This window comes from Strigops habroptila, chromosome 9 (genome assembly GCF_004027225.2).
Source record: "Strigops habroptila isolate Jane chromosome 9, bStrHab1.2.pri, whole genome shotgun sequence".
NCBI classification, from domain to species: Eukaryota; Metazoa; Chordata; class Aves; order Psittaciformes; family Psittacidae; genus Strigops; species Strigops habroptila.
The window spans coordinates 8,480,751-8,499,876 of NC_044285.2; the positions used below are offsets into that span (position 1 = coordinate 8,480,751).

Sequence of the window (19,126 nt, forward strand, 5' to 3'; positions counted from 1 at the left end):
GTTAAAGGCAACCCCCAGGCAGGAGGAGGAGCCCCCATCCCACAGGATGCCCACTGCCCTTGCAGCCGGGCAGCCCTGGTGCCCTTCCCTTGCTCCGGGTGTGCAGCCGAGCGGGTCAGCTCCTGGCTCCAGCTCATTACACCCTGTGTTCAGCAGCGCAGCGAATGGTGCTTTGCTCCTGCTTCTCTTTGTTGCTTTATAAATACGGCTGCTGCTGGTGACACTGGTTTGGGCTGGGGCATTCAGGCTCTGCAGAGAAGGGAGCTGCGGACATCCGGGTGGCTCTGGTCTGCAGGGTGTCCTCTTCCTCCTCCCGGTTACCGGGTGAGATCCATGCACACTGCTGCCACCTCTGGGGTAAGCGGGGTGCCAGGGCCTGCCAGGGCAAGGGGGTCAACGACAACCCAGGGACTTCATCCTCACCCCCCCAGACATGAGCCCATGTCCAGGCCACGCACCTGCTGCCTTTGCACCCATAGGGGGTGGATTGGGCTGGACTGGGCTGAACTGGACTGGGTTGAGCTGGGCTGGGTGGGGCTGAGCTGGAGCAGCTCATCCCAGCCCAGCTCAGCCCTGTTTAGCCCAGTCCAGCCCAGCTCAGCTCAGTCCAGCCCAGCTCAGGCCAGGCCCAGGCTATGCTGGACTGGGCTGAACGGGACTGGGCTGGCCTTGACTGGGCTAAACTGGACTGGGCTAAACTGGGCTGGATGGGGCTGAACTGAACTGGGCTGAACTGGACTGGGCTCGACTGAACTGGGCTGGCTTTGACTGGGCTAAACTGGGCTGAACTGGACTGGCCTGCAACCGAGCCCAGCTCAGAGCTTTCACGGCGGCAACATCATCGTGACGTCACCGCCTTTACGACCAATGAGAGACGAGCAAGACAATGACGTCACCTCCAGGCGCGCCCCGCCGCCTTTAAAATTTAAACCTGCTCTCATCGCGCGTTGGCCCCGCCCTCCCGTGTCGTCACGACCCCCTCCTCCAATCGAAATGCCGCGTTTGTCCCTTAACCGTCCCACGCATGCAGCGGCAGCCAATCGACGGAGAGCAACGCTTGAACAGCCCCGGGTGGGCGCCAACGCGCGCTCCCCACCGCGCAGGCGCGTCACATCCCTGCCGCGGCCGCGGGCCAATAGGGAGCGAGGAGCGCGGCGAGCGGGCCGGGGCGGCTGCGGTTGTACCGGGGCTATGGCGGCCGCGACGTGATGGGCTGAGCCGAGCGGAGCCGGGCCCCGCCATGTCGTGCTCGCACAGCGTGGTGTTCCTGCTGGACACGGCCAGCCCGGGCCGGCGGGCGCGGCTGCAGCGCGGCGCGCTGCGCCTCCTGACGCAGCTGTGCTGCCGGTTCGGGCTCCCGCGCCTCCGCTGGGCGTTCAGGTTCTTCGACTCGCTCGGCGGGCGCGGCGGGGCCTCGCGGGGAGGCGGGTTCCGCCCGCCCGGTCCCCGCGCTTGGGTCCGCTTCGAGGAGGAGCTGGCCGAGCGGTTCGGAACGCGGGGACCCGGCGCCGTCCTGCCCGGGCCGGCGTCCCGCGCCGCGCTCACCCACCACGGCCTCAAGGAGACGCTCCTCGACTTCCAATGGGACCGGCCGGAGATCGCGTCCCCCACCAAGCCCCTGCGCAGGAGCCGCAGGACGGGGCCGGCCGCCGCGGAGCCCCCCGAGGGCTTTGTGAACGCCGTCTTCCTCTTCTCCCCCTGTCCCCGCTCGCGGAGGGACCTGCGGCGGTTCGTGTCGGGGAGCGACGCCGTGGCCTCCCCTGCGGACCCCCCCGCGGCGCAGGAGCTGGCGGAGAAGCTGCTGCCCAGGAGCGTGCAGGAGCTGATCGCGGAGCAGAGGATCGCGCTCTTCTGGGTGGACACCGCGGAGGGCGCGCAGGTAACGCGCTGGCACCGCACCGCTCCAGCCGGGAGCGCCGGGGGGCTGTCTCCTGCGCTGCCTCCCGGATAAGAAGGGAGAACAGTGGGATGCAGCGGTAGGGAAAGGTGTTGATCACTAGCGCAGGATCGTGGCCAGCAGGAGGCTGCAGGCGGATGGTGTCACCCACTGATGGTGGAGGTGGGATACAGCTGAGTGACTGGGCAGGGGTCATCGGGGTGTTTTGGGCTTTGAGTTAGGTGGGAGCTGCAGCTATTCCAGTCAGATGAGCAGTCTGAGAGTTCAGGTGTCTGGACCTGAACCCGAACCCCATCTTGAAAGTACTGGCAGCTCTTAATCCACTGGGAATGGTATTTTCTCTATTGTGTTCCTATGGAGGCTGATAAAGCCCATAAACCCACTTGGGAAGCACTGGGTTTAGATGCTCTGTAGCCATTTCATACGGCAGTTGATTTCTGCATCAATCTTGATTTGTTTGTGAATGTTCTCTCTCTGCCAACACTAACTGGAAACCTCTCTGTTCCTTGATTTCAGGTGATGGAATCCCCAGATCACGTTGGATACTGGATGATGTTGGATCTGATCTCTCAGACCGGAGGAACCATTTTGCCAGCTGACACCTTGGTGCATTTTTTGAGTCCACACAACTTTGACTCCAGTTCCCCAGTGCCTCAGAGCGTCCCTTGGACCACGCTGCTGCCGCTGGATGCGACTTTGAACTGCTTGTTCTTGAAGCCCGCTTTCCCTCTGCTGAGGGAAGCAGTTTTCCCTCAGCAAGAAGGAACATTGTTTCTCAGCATGCCAGGTAATAAGAAAACTCATACAAGTGTCATAGTAATAACTGTGATGTGCCAGGCAGTGCGTTGGAGCAGCTTCCCTTGGAATAGGAGGCGTAGAAGTAACTTCAGATATTTAAGAGTCTGAGTTTAACGCGAAAGTCCTGCATGGCCTCTAGTTCCTCTGATATGAGAGCTATTAGCCCACATTTCTGATTTAGTCTCTTTGGTTTTCCATGCTTCCATAAGTCTTGGATGTATGAAGAACCCTTTGCTAGTTCCACCTTATATAGGTGTATATATGCTTTTTATACATGCTTTGCCTCAGCTTCAATTTAGCTAAACTAAGAATACAAATAAAAAGCCCCTTCAGAAGAAAGCTTAGCTTCAGAGCAGCATGTGGTGTGCATTGACTCTTTCGTTAGTGGTCCCTTGGTGCACTCAGCTTCTTGAGAGCCTGGGGAGGAGGTCAGCTCTGCAGTCACTTACTGGAGAGCTATTCCCTGTTTAACCTTGGAACTTGAGGTTTTTTTGCATTGGAATGCTTTTCACCTCGATGAAAACCTTTTTTTTACTTGTTTTAGGACTTTTGCTTTATCTTATCCTTTGCTTGTCTTATCCAGGAGGAAAGAAGCAGGAAAGCTGTCCTGTGATCCTGGAACCTCTTGCCATGAGCCAAAGGCAACTGCATTGTCCAGTCAATATCTTCCTGAAAGGCAGCTTGTCGGGCTGGAGCTTGGCACAGGCTGGGCACTTCCTCACAGAGAGCTGGATACTGCACCCAGGATCACAGGCTGAGCAGGCAGAGTGTAAGAGGTCACTGTTTCAGCAGCTCTTAAGGGCTTTAGTGACTGAAGAACTGCACATGGTAACTCTTTCTCTTTGCCTTAAACTAACACCTATTCTGAAGTGAGCTGTAACAAAAAGGGTGGCAGTGTATGATGTTGTGACATTGCACATTGCTCATTCAGAGCTAAATTCAGAACATTCTTTAGGAGATCATCTAAGTCTATAACCTGTTTGTAAAGTATCTGTACCCCTCAAGCCTCTATTTCTAGGTAATGTAAACTTTTCCTCTCTCTTTTAATGTAGGTTGCTGAGGTATCTCTGTCCACAAGTTGGTGCTCCTGCACTGCTGTTTTGTCCCCACTGTCTGAGAGCACTGCAGTTCTGACTGTACTTGGTAGCGAGAAGGCTGCTGAAGCTCAGCGCCGCAACCTTGAAGGAGCTGTAGTGGAGAACACTTCCCAGGACCATGCTCTGCACCTCCCAGATATTGTAAATAGTGTGTTGAGTAAAATTGACACAGTGGTGGACGATTCTCTGGCCAGGATGGGTAAGTGTCAGGAAGTGCAACACTCACCATCTTTTGATCATCTCTAGGTCTGATTTGGAGTGGAAGGATCTAAAGCTAATGATTTGCTTTGTGAGGAGTCTCTCACTTCTTTGGGGCTTGTTTATTTTGCTTTGTCCTCTGTGGCTCACACCTTCTGATATGATGCAGGAATCTGCAGTGATGTATCTTCCTGTTTTATTGACAGAGCAGTAATTTCTATTAGCTTGTAGATAAAATGCAGCTGCTTGTGCCTGGGCATGAGTTGTTTGAATGAGATTTCCTGAAATGAATTACAAGCCATCCCTGGCCAGCAGAGCCTTTGTGTAGAAGCAGGGAGGTTGCTTTTAGCTCAACTGTTTTGTGTTAGAGTGAATCTTCTTATCAGTCTCCCCACCTGATGTATTGGCCATTAAATTGCCCCTCCAGGACTGGAGGTTTGGAAACCTCTGCTTTAGAGCGTCTGTGAAGGCAGGGGCCTTCTGCCACTTCATTTAGTTGTTTCTAATAATTTTCTGTGTGTGTGTGTGTCTGCTCACAGAAGAAGAAGCTCCTGTGCCAGAGTGGGTCCAAAGGGAACTGTCCCATACAGGGGGCTGGCATCCTTCAGTGCTTGAAGCATGGTATCCTGTGTCGAATGCTTGTGGAGCGAGCTCAGATCTGATGGAGTCATTCAGGTATGTTTCTGAAACATCTCTCTGAGTAATAATCAAGGATTCCTGCTTCCTGATAAGTGGTATGGTTGTAGTGTTGCTCAGAATTCTGGAATTGAATGCTCCTCTAAGTACTTTTATTTCTGTACTCAGTTTACTGTGTGCTTTTGCTTCATTATATCTTGGTATATGGACAAAAGGAACTGGGAACAGGATATTTTGGTAGTACTTTGAGTGGGTTAAGATTTTGACAGTTTCAGGAGTGATATAGGCAACTTAAAATGACCTAAGGTACTTGGGGAAATGTCAGGCTTCAGCTCTTCTTATGCTATAAGATTCACTGCAACAACTCACAACTACTGAATATGTTATCATAGTTGGTATCTAGTGGGAATGAATAATCCTGCTTTCTTCAGAGAGCTTGTTGAATGGAACATTAACAAAAGCCTAATGCAGGATAGATTAGGTAGCACAAAGCTGCTTGTGTAGTTTTGTGGCATGGGTCAGTGGCATATCCACTGTACATTGGGCTACTCTTGTAATGCTTGTTTCCAACTTTGTGTGACCCTTCTCAGTGGGTGGTGTGGGGTTCTTGTGTCTGAAGAGTTTTGGGGAGTAGGCATTGGTAGTGTACTAGTATGTGTTACTGGTACCTAGAAGAACGTGATTCCTGTCCACTGGGAACAAGGGATAAGCCTCCCACCCCCTTCTTTTTTGATAACTCTGTTGAATGGGTCTTTTATATAGGCTCCTGCAGGTTCCTTGTGACGGCAGGAAGGATGATGTGGACCAGTCTGAAGTGGAACTCTCAGAAAGTCTATCTGAGCTGTACCAGAGAAAATCCAGTGAAACATCTGCTGCAGCTGGACCAGGAAATAGCAAAAAAAGACGTATGTATACTGTGGCATTACATGTGCCTGTTGTCAGTTAAAGATGATGAAGACTTCTCAGCAAGCCTTTTAATACAGGAACCCCGGAGAGCTGTCTTTTGCTGAGTTGTGGCATGCTTCAGATTTTCTTTTTTAATTTGGAGACAGCAATATTTACATATAAATATTAAGATTGTCCTTTAATAACAACCCAAATGCTCTGATTCAAGGCTGCTCAGTGACTGACAAAGCTGTTCCAAAGCAGATGCAGAGCTGTGCAGTTTCACTATTTGTTGACATAGGGACTGCTCCAACTACTAGTAAATATTGCAACCTCTCAACTTTGTTCTAATTTGGAGAAATAAAACATTTCTAGAAGAGAGTTTAATTGTTGCATTTCAGTACATTAGCCACAGTTGATTATACTCTAAGCTGATGTGTTCCCAAGTCTTGCCCTGTTGGCTATTTCTGTGATGTGAGATTGCTTTCCTACATGTAACTTATATGAGTTCTTGTGCGGAACAAGTTTTCACCTGTATTTTACTTAGAGAAGCAGCTGCCTGCTATGCTGCCTATACACTTGTGTAATGGAGAAGTACAACCCCTCTGGGCCATGTTTTCCACTAGAAGATTACTCATCTCACTTGACTTGGCAGTCCTGGGGTAACGGTTGGACTTGATGATCTTAAAAGTCTTTTCCAACCTAGTTGATTCTATGACAGTAACACTGAATTCTGTGTTATGGTCTACCTTGGGTGGAGATCCTGCTCCAGTGTGTGTGACAGTAGAACTCCCTTTCTGTGGTGTTGCAGGTGGGGTTCCCCCAACTCCAGTCAGGCAGAAGATGAAGACCATGTCCAGATCCCTGCAGATGCTCAATGTAGCAAGACTAAATGTAAAAGCTCAAAAGCTTCAACCTGATGGTGAGCCACCAACAGTGAATGAGAAGGTTCCATGGAAGCTTTCAGCAAAAAAATTGAATGAGAAGGTGGAAGAAAAGGAAAAGGCACTCAAAATATCAGTAGGTGTGTGTCGAATTATCAGTCCTCACATTTGTAGGAGGTCATATGGGATTTTTGTGGAAGGGAGAGAGAAGAATAATAATGAACTATAAGGCGCTAGGGAGCAGATCAGTGTTTGGGTTTCTGTATCTTCAGCTTGGCACAGAGTGGTTCCACCCTTCTCCCGGTTAGTTTCTATGAATGTTTACATCCTGGTGTTACAACTACTCCTGGGGTTAGTTTCCTGCCTTGTCTCCATCTGAAAAAAGCAATAAGGAACTATCTTCTTGCTTTTTATTGTTAACCAAAAGAAGTAGAGGGAAGCACCCATCAAGGTGTAACTGGAAATGTCCTGTTTAATCATTATGCAGAAATAAAGGGCATTTCTTGACTGCTGCAGTAGCCCAAAAGCTTGCCGATCTACTTGGAGCTGAGCTTGCCATTTGTCATGGGTCTGAACCTGGGACTGTTTCTATTGGTGTTCTGTGGTCTGGATGCATCTTTGCTGGAGAAAATCTTTTTGGTGACCTCCTGTGTTCCCCTCCTCAGCTGGAATGAGTATTTCATCAGTAAGGTAAAGGGTGGTGGAGAGGATTTGAATTAACTTTGACCATTTCCTTGCAGACTTCAAAACTGAGGAGGAACTGCAGTCCCATTTAATTGCAAGCTACCAGAAGGCTGTTGCTGAGGGGGTTCTTTCGTCTGTGTGTGCCCAGAATATGATCATGGCCATTAAAAGGTTCTTGAAAATACAAGATGCCAAAGAGAAAGAGGTAGGTAAATGCATATGGGTTGTTATTGATCTGGTAATTAAAGTTTTTACTATTTCAGGCTACTTTTCCTTCATGTTACCTGAAGTTCCTATGCACAGTTGCACGTAATCAAAACCACTACTAACTACTATCTGTGCAACTCAGTAACTGTAAAGAATGTGGGAAAATCCAGTTCAGTTACTGGCTTACACGTTTGCTATAGATTTCAACAGATATCTTTCCTTTATGTTGACCTCATTTTGAATTCTGATTTCACTTGTGCAGAAACAGTATTAAAAACCCACACATTCTTGCAAACTATACTTTAAAAAAGTGCATCTTCCAGTTTTGCTTCCTGTGGCAAATCTAGGCCTGTTACTTCTCCAGGCAAGAGAAATGGTTCAAGGTATTTCTTACAATCTTTAACACTATTTATAGACTTACAATAACTCACTGAAAAATTAGTAAACTTGTGAAGAATTGAAAAAAAATACTGTGAAAGCCAAATCCATAGTTACTGAAGGCCTGAAGCTGCAAGCAAGTGACCTCTGATTTCCAGTTAGAAGTAGTTCTATGTCTCATGTCGTTGTGACTTTGTTGCTGAAGGAAAAAGAATCCCTTTCCTTGAAGGAGAAGTTAAAAATGAAGCTACTCCCAAAAGACAAGGAACTGACTTAAAGTTTTTGCTGTAATTATGTATCTCTGCAGGTGGCTTGTGTGGAAAGAGTCAGAAACCATCTCCTGAAGACCAGCAAAGTGCTCAGACAACAGCATGGCTCACAGAAGGAGACCAAAGTCAGAGAGTATGAGATGCTCTATTTACTTCAACTGCTGGGATACTGTGGAGTTGGTTAGCAATTTTTAATGGTGGCTTTTTTTGTGCAAGTGGAAAAGTATTTAGATGGGCTAAATATTCCAAGGAGAATCCCTGGTCACAGTAAAAACACCTCATTAAATTCGGATACACATATGCTGTGTGATAAGTATTGCAGCCTATATCTGAAATGAGGCATCTCCCCTGCCACCAAAATGAAATGCTAACCAAATTATGCTATCAAAAGGAGCCACTTTCCTTTCCACTGCTTTCTTGAGCATAACTTTTGCAGTAATTATGCTGTTTCCCCCAGAAAAAAGGCAGGGAATGATATCTGGTTTTTTCTTAGGTGCCGACTTCAGGTGTTTTTACGCCTCGAGTTATGTCTTCAGTGCTCTTCACTGCAAAGCAACACAGACGAAATGGAGCAGTTGTTAGAAGAGGCAAGTAAATTATAGACCAGGTTGTGTTTCTGGATGGCACTAGGAATGCAGACCTGGAACCTGGAGCTTTTCCTTGATTTTACTGTAGCGCTTAATATTGCTCAAAAAGTTTGGTGTTGCAACTGTCCCAACTTAATCCATTTTCCCACTTGACTTTCTCTTCCAGATGACAGATATGCTGCGCATTTTGTGTCTGACTGAAGACTCGGGGTATCTTACCAGGTTTCTAGAGGAAATATTAGAATTGTAAGTTCTTCAGCATGACTTTAAGTACTTGTTACTGGGGTTATGGTTTTGGTTGGATATGTTCTTTGGGTAAACAGCAATCTGCAGCTTTGATTTACTGCATCTTGTCAACAGTTCAGACATGTTCTGTTTGTTGTGCTTATCTTGATTAAAGAAAAAATAGCTGATAAGTGAACTAATGAAAAAAACAGTTGATTTTCAGTTGGTTTTTTTTAATTGACTTTTAAGAACAAAGATTTAGTTCAAGCATTAAGATTGAAACACTGAAAGTTTTGTGGGGGATTGTATTTGATGTGTGTTCTTTGATGCTCTAGGTATATGAATTCTATGCCAAAGACCCTTGGAGATATTTACTATGGTCTTGGTACACAAATACCCCCGAAGCTGGCATCTGTTCTGCCTTCAGACTTCTTCAGTGATGACTCCATGACTCTGGATAGCAAATCTCCAGGCCTTCCACTGTCTTTATCATCTGCCTTAACTCCCACTGCTGTTTGTCTGCCCACTGAGAGCGATCAGCTGGAGGAGCTGCGCACCAGATCTGCCAAAAAGAGAAGGTAATTCCAAATAGGAGGCAGCTTGTTGCTGCCTGGGCTGTGGCTGAGGAGTTATCTAAACCACAGCTTGGTCGTCTTTGTTTCTGTTGCTGGATAAATAAGTTGAGACAAGCTGCTGATAGCTCTGCAGGCCTGAGAGAAATATTAAGGGCTCCCAAATTTCATTGTAACTTGCCATGGTTGACTATATGAAAGTGTAATATTGATTCTGTATGTGCACTAGTTTGTGAGCATCTTCCATGAAAGGATGTTCCACAGTGCAGTAGGTGACCCCTGTATTGTTAAAACTGCAGTTCACTGTAGATGTTGATGTTGGGGACCTTATGTATATTTTAGCAAATGGTGTAATGAGTTTTAATACCAAGCTTAACGTTAGGTACAGCTATTTAAATTGCAAATCATCTTTCAGTGTTGTAACATAAGTGAAGTACAATTTGGAGTCTGAATTTAGGTAAAGACTTCCTATCTCTAGAGTCAACCCTAAGTTGTTATTAGGTTGATAACTGTGCTTTTGATCTTATTTTAACTTAACCTTTATATACTTTCTAAAGGAAAAACGTGTTAGCCAGACACAGGAGCATGACAGAAGCACCACAGAACTTGCGTCAAATTGAGATTCCCAAGACAGCCAAGATTCCCACCCGAAAGGTAAAACCTTTCCGAAAGGATTGTGTGTGTGGGTAGCTTCTGTCAGGGATGCAGCAATGTTGTGAAGTGACACTTGAGTGCAAAAACACTTGCCCTGCATCCAGTTAGCAAGTTGTCCTGTATCAGCTGTACAGAGATCAAAATTGTTTTGGAGGAGGAATTGAGATAGTGTGGTTCAGAGCTTAATAATAATGAATATTATTAATATTAATAATTAAATGTTACATTACACTTCTAGTAATTCTAGTGAAGCTAACTTATGCTTTTTTGTTTCAGGAGAGCTTGCGTTCTTACCTTGCCTCTGAGAAGCCCCAGCAGATGCCTTCGTTGCAGAAAGAAGCTGTGCAAGGTATATTGACTTCTAGCTTTGCCATGGAAAGGTGCGTCTTCAGCACATGTTCTTCCTGTAAATTCTGGTCATGATGGAATTATGCTGAAGCATGCTGGAAATATGGACAAAGTTTTGCTCAATTCTGCAAAAACTTTGAGGAAAAAGAATGGCTGTATTCTGTGTGCGCTCAAAACCTTCAGACATGTATCCTGAAAAGAGAACCTCTCCATTCTTCTTTTGGATCTTGCAGTTATTTCAGTCTTCTCTGTCCTGTAAAGAAAATGAGGACAAGAGTGAACTCCTCTATCTGGAAACAGGATATCTCTATCTGGAAAATAATAAAATTAAATCTCACATGTGTTCTCTGAACCAACATGTGCTTCAGTGGAGATTTTGTAGCTCCTTAGTGTTGCTCCATATGCGACACTGCCTGGCTGCTTTTCCTGCTATGGCATCTGCTTATTGCTGGAACAATGCAACTTAGTAAGAGAAGTCCAGGATGGATTCAGAGGAGTACGTGTTCCAGTAGCAGAAAAACAATTTCCAGTGCTTTTTGGCCTCTAAAAACTTGTTTTTCTGTTCCCATCTCTAGTGGCCTGACAAAATTATCTTTCTGTGATTTTTCTTTTTCCTCTTTTCCCTGTTTTTACCCCTTTGATCTGATTATTTCTTGCTTTTTCATGTGTCACAGAGGTTACAAAGGTAAGGAGGAACCTCTTCAATGAAGAGATACTTTCACCATCGAAAAGGTCTATGAAAAAGATGCCTAGAAGCCAGTCAGTATCTGCTGTGGAAGGCTTAAGATACAAATGCACTGATGAAGGCACTAAAGGTAGGACATGACTGGCACGTGTAGGATCGTTGTGGAAGAGCTTTTCCTAAAATTCCTCTTCTTGCATCGTCAGATCTATGAAACAATTATGACATGTTTTTAATGAAGGAGAAAATACTCTAGATCATTGCTGTGGCGTTTGGAGGGTGAATAGGATGGTTTTGAAACCGAAACCTATTTTTTTACTGAGTTTCCTATGTCTCAGAACTGATGTCAAAATGCTTGGTTGAAAAAGGATTTGTGAATGGAAGCTGAAGAATGGAAGTTATCTCAGTAGGTTAATTATGTCTGACACAAAGTACTGTTAATAATACTGAGGGAGTGGGAAGCAAGTGGAGATACTGGACTCTCAAATAATAGCTTATGGGTACTGGGAGAGCGATGCACAATGATTCTGTATTGGCTGCCATTCTTAAACTGAAGCCTAGACAGAACTACTTATTTGTCCTAACTGCTTTATGATTGCGTGATGTTATAGCTCTTGCTTGATTTCTAGATCATCGCAAGCTGTTGACCAAAAGAGTGGCAGAAACACCGCTACACAAGCAGGTCTCCAGGAGGCTATTACAGAAGCAGATCAAAGGCCGGTGAGTAAGCTCTTCCTGAATTTCTTCAAGTATTGGATGTATAATTAGTGGCTGCGAGCACAAGAACCAGGGATCTTTGTGGTCGAAGTGTCATCTTCACCTAAGGCAGTAAGAGAGCTAGTGGAGGCTAAGTTCTGTTGTCTGAGTGGGGAGAAATACTGCTTGCCTCATCATGTAAGTCAGGCTGCTTTAGTTCCTGCAGCTAACTTCTGTTTAGGCTCACTTGCTGTTTTGAGGACTTCTGAAGAAAAGGCCTGTGCTGTATTTTGTGGATTCCGGGCTGAAATTTAGCATTTGCTTCCTTGTGGTACTGTTACCTATACAGCTATTAAGTTACCCATACTCAATCCTGTGATAATAGGAGGCAAAGTGCTTACTAATTGCTCACTTAGAGTAGCCCACAAAGCAATACATCATTGTAGAATACAGTGTACTGCTTTTCAGCCTGTGCGGTAAGTTCTGGCTTTGTAAATGTGAACATTATGCCAAGTCCATAATGTCTGCTGTTTCTCAAGGTCTTCTGATCCAGGCTGTGACACTGGTGTTGTAGAAGAATCTCCAGAGAAGGCCATAAATGGTAAACACTGTTTTTTTTATTATAGGTGGCTTTGCTGTGTTGTAATATGTAAGTTAAAGAAAAGGGTAGTGACTCTTTTAAAGGAAAATACAAGAAGGACTTTGAGGGTGAACAAGATTCAGAGCTGCTGTACTTATTGTCAAATCAGCACATGTAGGGTTTTTCTTGATGTGTCTTCAACATGTTGTGCTGTGACCCTAACACTGCTGTGATTTCTACTGTAACAGATAGCCACTTGGCTCTGTGGAGTGACTGTTATGTTGGCTACTGCTGTTTCTTTTCCCCAGGAAGGAAGAAAACAGCATGGCTGAGCAAGCAGGAGTATGAAATCACTAGTAAAAAGAGAAAGGAGAATTAACTAATAGTTTAACCTGGATGTAACTTGCTTTGAACATGGCTTTTCTAGCATTCCTTTCCATGTAATTGCTAGCGAGGAATGAGAGTAATCATGACATAGAGGAGGAGGCCTTATGATTGAAAGACTTGTATGCGTTCATATTCCAAATCTCCAAGAAAGCTGAATCTTTCTTTGCATGCTTGCCTCCCTGCATGTGATACTTGGTTGTGTGGAAGTTTCTTCTTAGCGTGTTCTTTTCAGTTACAAACTGTTCCTGAAGGTGTCCTCATTGTTGAGGGAATCGGAAGTCTCAATCTCCAATCTCCTTACCTTTGCAGAAGCAGGGTTGAGAAGAAGCCCACGCATCAAACAGCTGTCTTTGAATAGGACCTGCTCTGGGGTTTTCTATTCCACTACACAGCCCAGCTCCCAAAATTCACAGCAAGTCCATCAAGGACAAGAAGAAGAGAGCTGTACACTGCAGGATGTGGAAGGTACCGAATGGGATTTGAGCAGGCTGGTGTTGCTGGTCTGAAAAGCTGGCATGGATAGCTCTGATTTTGATTTGATTTGGCTCTGCAAGAGATTGCAAGAAGCTGAGATTTATCATGTAATATCTTCTGTAGACAGAAATTAATCCCCAGTAATTTCTTTTTCCATTGGCAATCTGAATTTGGAGGATGGTGAGGCAGCTATTTCTATGGGGCATACACTGCCAACTTAAGAAACCAGTCAGGCCCATCTAACAAAACCCTGCTGATTGTCAGTCTGCATTCCTCAAATGCAGTGAAATCCCTGTAAAATGTGGGACAGAAATCCTAAAGCTTTCTTTCAGTCTACTCTGGTAGCATAAAGCAATGACTGATGGGATGTTCTTTGCTGGCTTTCTCAGTAGGATTATCAGCTATAAATGGTGACATTTAGTTCTTTATATTGTACTTACTAGAATCCTTAGTCACGAACCAGAACTTTAAGCTACAAGCTATAAATAGAATTAAGAAGCTGAGCTACTTTGTGCTGCTTTTTCCTATTAGAGCACTCTTTCTACAGGTGGGCATTAATTTCATATTGAGAAATAACAATAATTCTGGAGGAGCTTTAACATTTGGCTAGAAAAGAACTAGAAAAGAACATGTACAGGGCTATAGCCTTTGTACATCATTTGTCCATACATCCGAGGTGATTGTGACAATTGTTTGTGGCAGGTTACTTGGTGTTGGTTGAATTGTACTGTTCCAATTTTTAGGCATGAAGCAGCATTCGGAGGGCCCCCCTGTCCACACTCCCAAGAGATTTTTCTTTGGTGCTGTCATTGACACATGTAGTCCTCCAGCAAATCCTTCACCTGGAAGGAGGAGAACAAGAAAAGATTCCTTACACTCAGAGGAGCTGGCTGCTTGTCAGGTAGAAATGCTTACCTCTCTTTCTATCCCTTTTCTCTATTCATGCTCGGTGAGACCTACATATCTTCAATTCAGTGTTTCTGTTAAGTCTAAATGGTTTTTGTTTTAGATCCTGAAGTAAATATCAGGAGGGGTAGATGACACTGCTGGAGTAGAGCAAGCCTGATTCTATATTTTTTTGTCCCCTGCAGACTCCTAGAAAAACACCTCATAAACTTGCCCAGAAGCCACTGAATTCTGCCAGTAAGCTACCAAGGAGATCACCTCGCATCCTTCACAGGACACCACAGAGGGTGGAAAAGAGTCCTGGCAAAAGCCCAGCTGCTAAGAAGACTGCAGTTAAGTGTCTGGGAAAGTACTTTTCTCATCTTGTACAAAAGGTCAAGTCACCATCTGCATTAGCTGAAAGCAAGAGCGTTCACTTACTGCAAGGAACTTCTGAGGACAGTTCTTCAACAGAAAGACTTTCCCCTCCTTGCAAAGAGGCTGGCTTACAAATACCACAACACGAAGGGTTCTCAGGGCTCAGTGCCTCACTGTTATCTCTGACAGATTCAAATCCAGCTGTTTCTCCCGCCACTGCCATCCAGGAAAGATGTTTTCCAGAACTGCAAACTCCAAGACGTTCCTTGAGATACCTCTCAAAATCAGCATCTCCGCTTGGTACTCGGAGGCAAATCCTCCCAAAGGAAATTCAGGTGCAGTCAGATCCATTATCTCAAGCAACTAAAAGTACTCCTAGAAAACCTGAAGATCCAGGTTCAGAATCATGTACCAGCCCACCAAGTACAGAGATAGCCCAGCTCGCTGTGAGGTTAGAGCCTGCCTTCAGTTCTCTCACTGAAAGCTGCATGGACAGTGTGATACTATGTTCTCCTTCCCACGTGGAGACTAGGGAGTCTGACTGGGAATTCTGTGCATCCAAACCATACTCTCAGAAATCTCCAGGTATTACTGGCACTACACTGAGGTCCCTGCTTCACACAGACAAGCAGGCCAAATGTGAACTGAATTCTGGAGGAGAGAATCTTTCAGTTGCATGTGCAACATCTGAAAATATGGACAATTATCATGAGAGTGGTGGTAACTCTCCTGTAGAAAGCCTTCAGCTTTGTCAGTTCCAAGTTACTGAAAATACCCCTCTATTGGAGACAAATAAACAGATGGAGGTAGTGTCCCAAAAGTTTTCTCCAAGACAGGACTCTGAAAACTTAGAGAAGAATCTGTCTCCAAAGCCGCCTCCTGGAGAGCAGGTACATGCACAGAATGTTGAGAGAGAGTGTGAGCAGTGGTTTAAGGAGGGGAACTCCAGTGCAAACACCCGTGAGTCCTTCCTAAGTGGTTCCCAAACAGTGAGTGATGACTTGGAACCAAGAACCTCAAAAGAATACACGGAGCTGAAGGCTCCAAGTCTTAAGAGACACTCCAGATTTGCCCTGAATACTTCACCTCCTATGCCAAAGTCTCCTCCTGCCTATTCTTTGCGCTGCACCGCAGACAGGAGGCAGCGGGAGGCTGCAGCACGGATGGGAAATCCTCAACTTCTAGCCAAGTTCTCCACTCCTAAAGGTCATTGTAAGCTGCCTTCTGCTAGCCCACCAACCTACGAAGTTGAACTTGAAATGCAAGCTTCAGGCCTGCCCAAACTGCGCATCAAGAGAATCGGCTCATGCTCGTCATTGGAAGTTCAACCTGAAGCAAGTGCCAGTAAACCCAAGGGAGGAGAAAGCCCCTTTGGTGAACTGGCTGGGACCTGGTGTAGCAAACACCCAGGAAAGCTAGCAGCTGCTTGTGTTTCACCATCCTGCTTTCGCTCTTTCCACAGCACGCCTGGGAAAGGTGCGGGACAGACCTACATATGCCAGTCGTACACCCCAACAAGCTGTGCCTCTAACACCACCTCCCCATCGCCCTTGGAAGCAGGAGTTCCCTGGACACCTTCTCCAAAGCAGAAGGGGAAGACTACCCCTGATGCTATCAATGATTGGCCTCGGAGAAAGAGAGCAGCAGGCAGCACTGCTAATGTCAGCTGTGCTCAAAGCGAGAAGAATGCTGATGAGTGGAAAATGATGTCAGCAGGCAGAGAGGTGAAGATCTTGGAGCACTGCAGCAGCAAAGGAACAAATGCTCTTGAGGAATTTGAGGTGGAAGGGGTTTGCAGGCTCCAGGACCTGGCATCTCCTGGTGACTCTGAACGCAGGGCTGATGAGGACCCTGCCAGGGCAACTTTTGGCCTGAAAACACGGAAGCGGGTCTTAATGTATCTGTCACCAGAGAAAGAGGAGAATCACGATGCCAAGAGATCTTGCACTGATAGCTGCAATGTGGATCTCGCTGGCTTTTCCTCAGGTGATGGCAACACAAGCAAACCAAGGACGGACTCTGTACTCCCTGAGAAACCAGGAGCATGTGCGCTCGTGACTCTTGAGCAGCACAGTTGCGTAGGGGATGATGATGTCTTCCTTTTGTCAGGTAATTCAGTGGCATGAGTGACCCTCTACTGAAATTCAGAGGTGGTTAAAAATGTGGGGTAGACAAAAATAAGAGCACAGTTGTTTTCTGTCTGGCTACGTGAGGGAGAATAAGGTGGAGGGGGAGAGTGGCTTGTAAATGACATGGAAGTTAATTATGTGTAGAGGCCGACTGGATGTGATGGAGTATTAATGATGGGAGACAGATCAGAGAAATACAAAGGAGCAGGAGGCTGGAGGAATTAAAAGGAAACTTTGAGAACTTAGGGAGAGAACACCCCAATTGCATCCAGCTGGCAATTTATGTGGGTTTGTGTTGATGCTGCTAGCTGTTTCTGCCCAGCATCCAGCACTGAAGCTCTCTTAAGTCTAAAGCTTGGCTGCTTCAGCATAGACTGGAGCCTTGATCGGTGAGTCCTGTGGATGTTGATATTTATTGGTGCTCCAGTTCTACCTGCCCGTGGTGGCAGGCCCATTGGAAGTGGGTGTCACAGAGGGTTGCCTTGCTAGCAGTTGTGTGGCATCAGTTGGTATTTAAGCTTAAGGTACCTCTTTTGCTTTTGCTGTGGGTACAGATGATGCAGCTGACCATGGTGAAACAGGCTGTCTCAGCTCTCTGAGCAAGGGCTGTGAATTTCAAATACTTAACCCAGCATTGTTCTAAAATGAAACTTACAAGGGACTACAGCAGATGTTGTTCTATAGTCAGTGCATGCCCTGAAGCATTAGTGTTGTTTCCCCTTTCTTACAAGGAAAGGTTTGTATAGAGGCAGTGTCTACTCATTCAGTGGATATCACTGAGAAAAATGGGCTGATGTTAAAGCAATATTAGTCCATGTTCAGGACAGGAAATGAGAGTGGTATTTAGCCTCAAGGCTTTTGTCCTGTAAGAGCTAATTCCAGGCTGCTGTTTGCCTTTCTTCATGCCAGAAACCCCCTCTGCCAGCCTAGATCTTCTTTCAGATAAAGTGGGTATCACTTGTGCTGGTGGAGGTTTTGAGGTAGAGCTAAGGCTGCGCATGAGACTTACCTGACAGCACCCTTGAGTTGTCAGTTTGCTGCAGCACCTCACTGTGCTTCTCCAGGCTCAACCCCACCAGTGAAGAGCGCGCTCTCTGCTAGCAGCCTGCTAGCACTGACCCAGTCTCCACTGCTGTGCCAGGGACAGACACCGCCGTCTCAGAGGAAGCGTGTTCAAGGTAACCCCTATGCCAGAGGAGAGGCAGTGCTCTCTGCCTGCAGCTAAATGACAATGTCATTTCAGTGGCTCCATCTCGCACGCTTCCAAGAAGCTTGGCATGAACTGGGAAGTTTGGAAGGGAGGGGAGGGAGGTAGCAGTGAAGAAAGAATAGCCTAGTAGACATTGCAGCTGACTGTTGTTTGTATCATGTTGGTATTTCTTGGAGTCACCAGTGAACTCTGGCAAACTGTAACTTTAATTTCTTCTTTCTGTTTTGTAGAAGAGGAATCTGATGCTTTCCAAATTGCTGCCAACCAGGAGCTGTCTCCATTCCACATCACAGCTTCCAGGAAGCGTCCCCTTAGCAGGACTTACTCACGGAAAAAGCTGCTCAGTTGAAGCTTGGAGCCAGAACAGCATGGGAAACTTTGCATTATCCCTGCTGTATAACGTGCCTTGTTACAAGGACCTTGTCTTTGGTGCTGGGCTGGAGCTGTCTTGTGTTGGTAGGAGACTAGATGCAAGCATATGACTGGAAATAAGGACCACTCCAGAAGTGTGGTGTGCTTGAATTACTTTTTACCTCAATTGCAGCATCTCTCCATCCAGTCAAAGCCTAGCTTGGTCTTTTTGGCATTTCTGCATGTGGTAGCTGAGTTTTGCAGTGAAGGCTCAATTCTGCTCAAGAGGGAGAATTGTCACTTCTCTACAACTTCCTTGTGAAATAAACTGATGTGAATTTGCATTGTGTCACTTGATCAGGAATCTGTCTTTAGCCCAAGTGATGGGTGTGGGATTGGGGCTGCAGGAAGGATGCTGGTGGTGAGTGGGTACAAAACAAGCTGCATGCTCCTGCTCTGTATCTTGTCCTGATACTAGCTGGATCTCTCTGTTAGTTCCAGAGAGCTTAGTGGGGAAATAACAAGCAGATTAACTGCATTAATGAGGAAATTGCTCAGAAACACTTGACAAATGCCAAGAGTACAGAGGAGGGGAAAGATAACAGCTGGGAACAGGGAAGAGGAGAAGTTTGAGTTTTCCCTCACTGTAGATCATGCCAGGCTTGGTGTATGTGCTCCTGGCCACAGCTGGGTGAGCTGGTGCTGGTGGTGAGCTGCATTGTCCTTCTCTGTGCATTGCAGTGAGCCAGAGGCTGAGAGTTGGATGGAATAACTGGAGATGGCAGTTCAAAGACTGCTCTTAAACTGTGTCACTGATTAAACAGCGACTCAATTGCCTGCGATGTGCTTGCAGTCTAACCCCACGAAGACAGCAGGAGCTGTGACTGTGGCCAAGATGTGGCCTAAAAGGGGCTAAAATTTTGCCTTGGAGGGGCTGATTTCTTTCCCTTAGGATAGTGACCTGTTTGTGCCTGGCAGGATATAGGGGAAGTCACCTCACTGTGTCTAGTGGATGCACAGGAAGCAGAGAGCTAT

The 19,126-nt window shown here is 46.3% G+C and overlaps 1 protein-coding gene across 3 annotated transcripts; it reads left to right on the top strand.

Moving 5' to 3' along the window:
• The first annotated feature begins 1,174 nt into the window (after positions 1–1,174).
• TICRR (TOPBP1 interacting checkpoint and replication regulator) lies at positions 1,175–18,435 on the top strand. Of its 3 annotated transcripts, none has more exons than XM_030497393.1 (22): positions 1,176–1,879; positions 2,414–2,684; positions 3,279–3,523; positions 3,748–3,991; positions 4,530–4,665; positions 5,389–5,531; positions 6,323–6,535; positions 7,136–7,284; positions 7,972–8,066; positions 8,427–8,520; positions 8,687–8,766; positions 9,081–9,323; positions 9,875–9,971; positions 10,248–10,320; positions 10,994–11,134; positions 11,631–11,721; positions 12,237–12,298; positions 12,974–13,129; positions 13,882–14,039; positions 14,230–16,510; positions 17,595–17,708; positions 17,974–18,433. In XM_030497393.1, the coding sequence occupies exons 1-22, from the start codon at positions 1,241–1,243 to the stop codon at positions 18,087–18,089; spliced, it is 5,841 nt and encodes a 1,946-aa protein (XP_030353253.1). In that variant the 5' UTR covers positions 1,176–1,240; the 3' UTR covers positions 18,090–18,433. The 3 variants fall into 3 exon arrangements, with proteins under 3 accessions (XP_030353254.1, XP_030353253.1, XP_030353252.1); XM_030497392.1 differs by having other exon boundaries at positions 1,241–1,879; positions 17,971–18,433; XM_030497394.1 differs by lacking the exon at positions 17,595–17,708 and having other exon boundaries at positions 1,175–1,879; positions 17,971–18,435.
• Positions 18,436–19,126: the final 691 nt, after the last annotated feature.

Excerpts from the sequence above, each read along its gene's own strand:
- TICRR (XM_030497392.1), top strand. The coding sequence starts at position 1,241 with ATGTCGTGCTCGCACAGCGTGGTGTTCCTGCTGGACACGGCCAGCCCG. Across the intron at positions 8,067-8,426 it reads AAGGAGACCAAAGTCAGAGA|GTGCCGACTTCAGGTGTTTT; the intron begins GTATGAGATGCT and ends GTTTTTTCTTAG. Across the intron at positions 12,299-12,973 it reads TCCAGAGAAGGCCATAAATG|AAGCAGGGTTGAGAAGAAGC; the intron begins GTAAACACTGTT and ends TTACCTTTGCAG.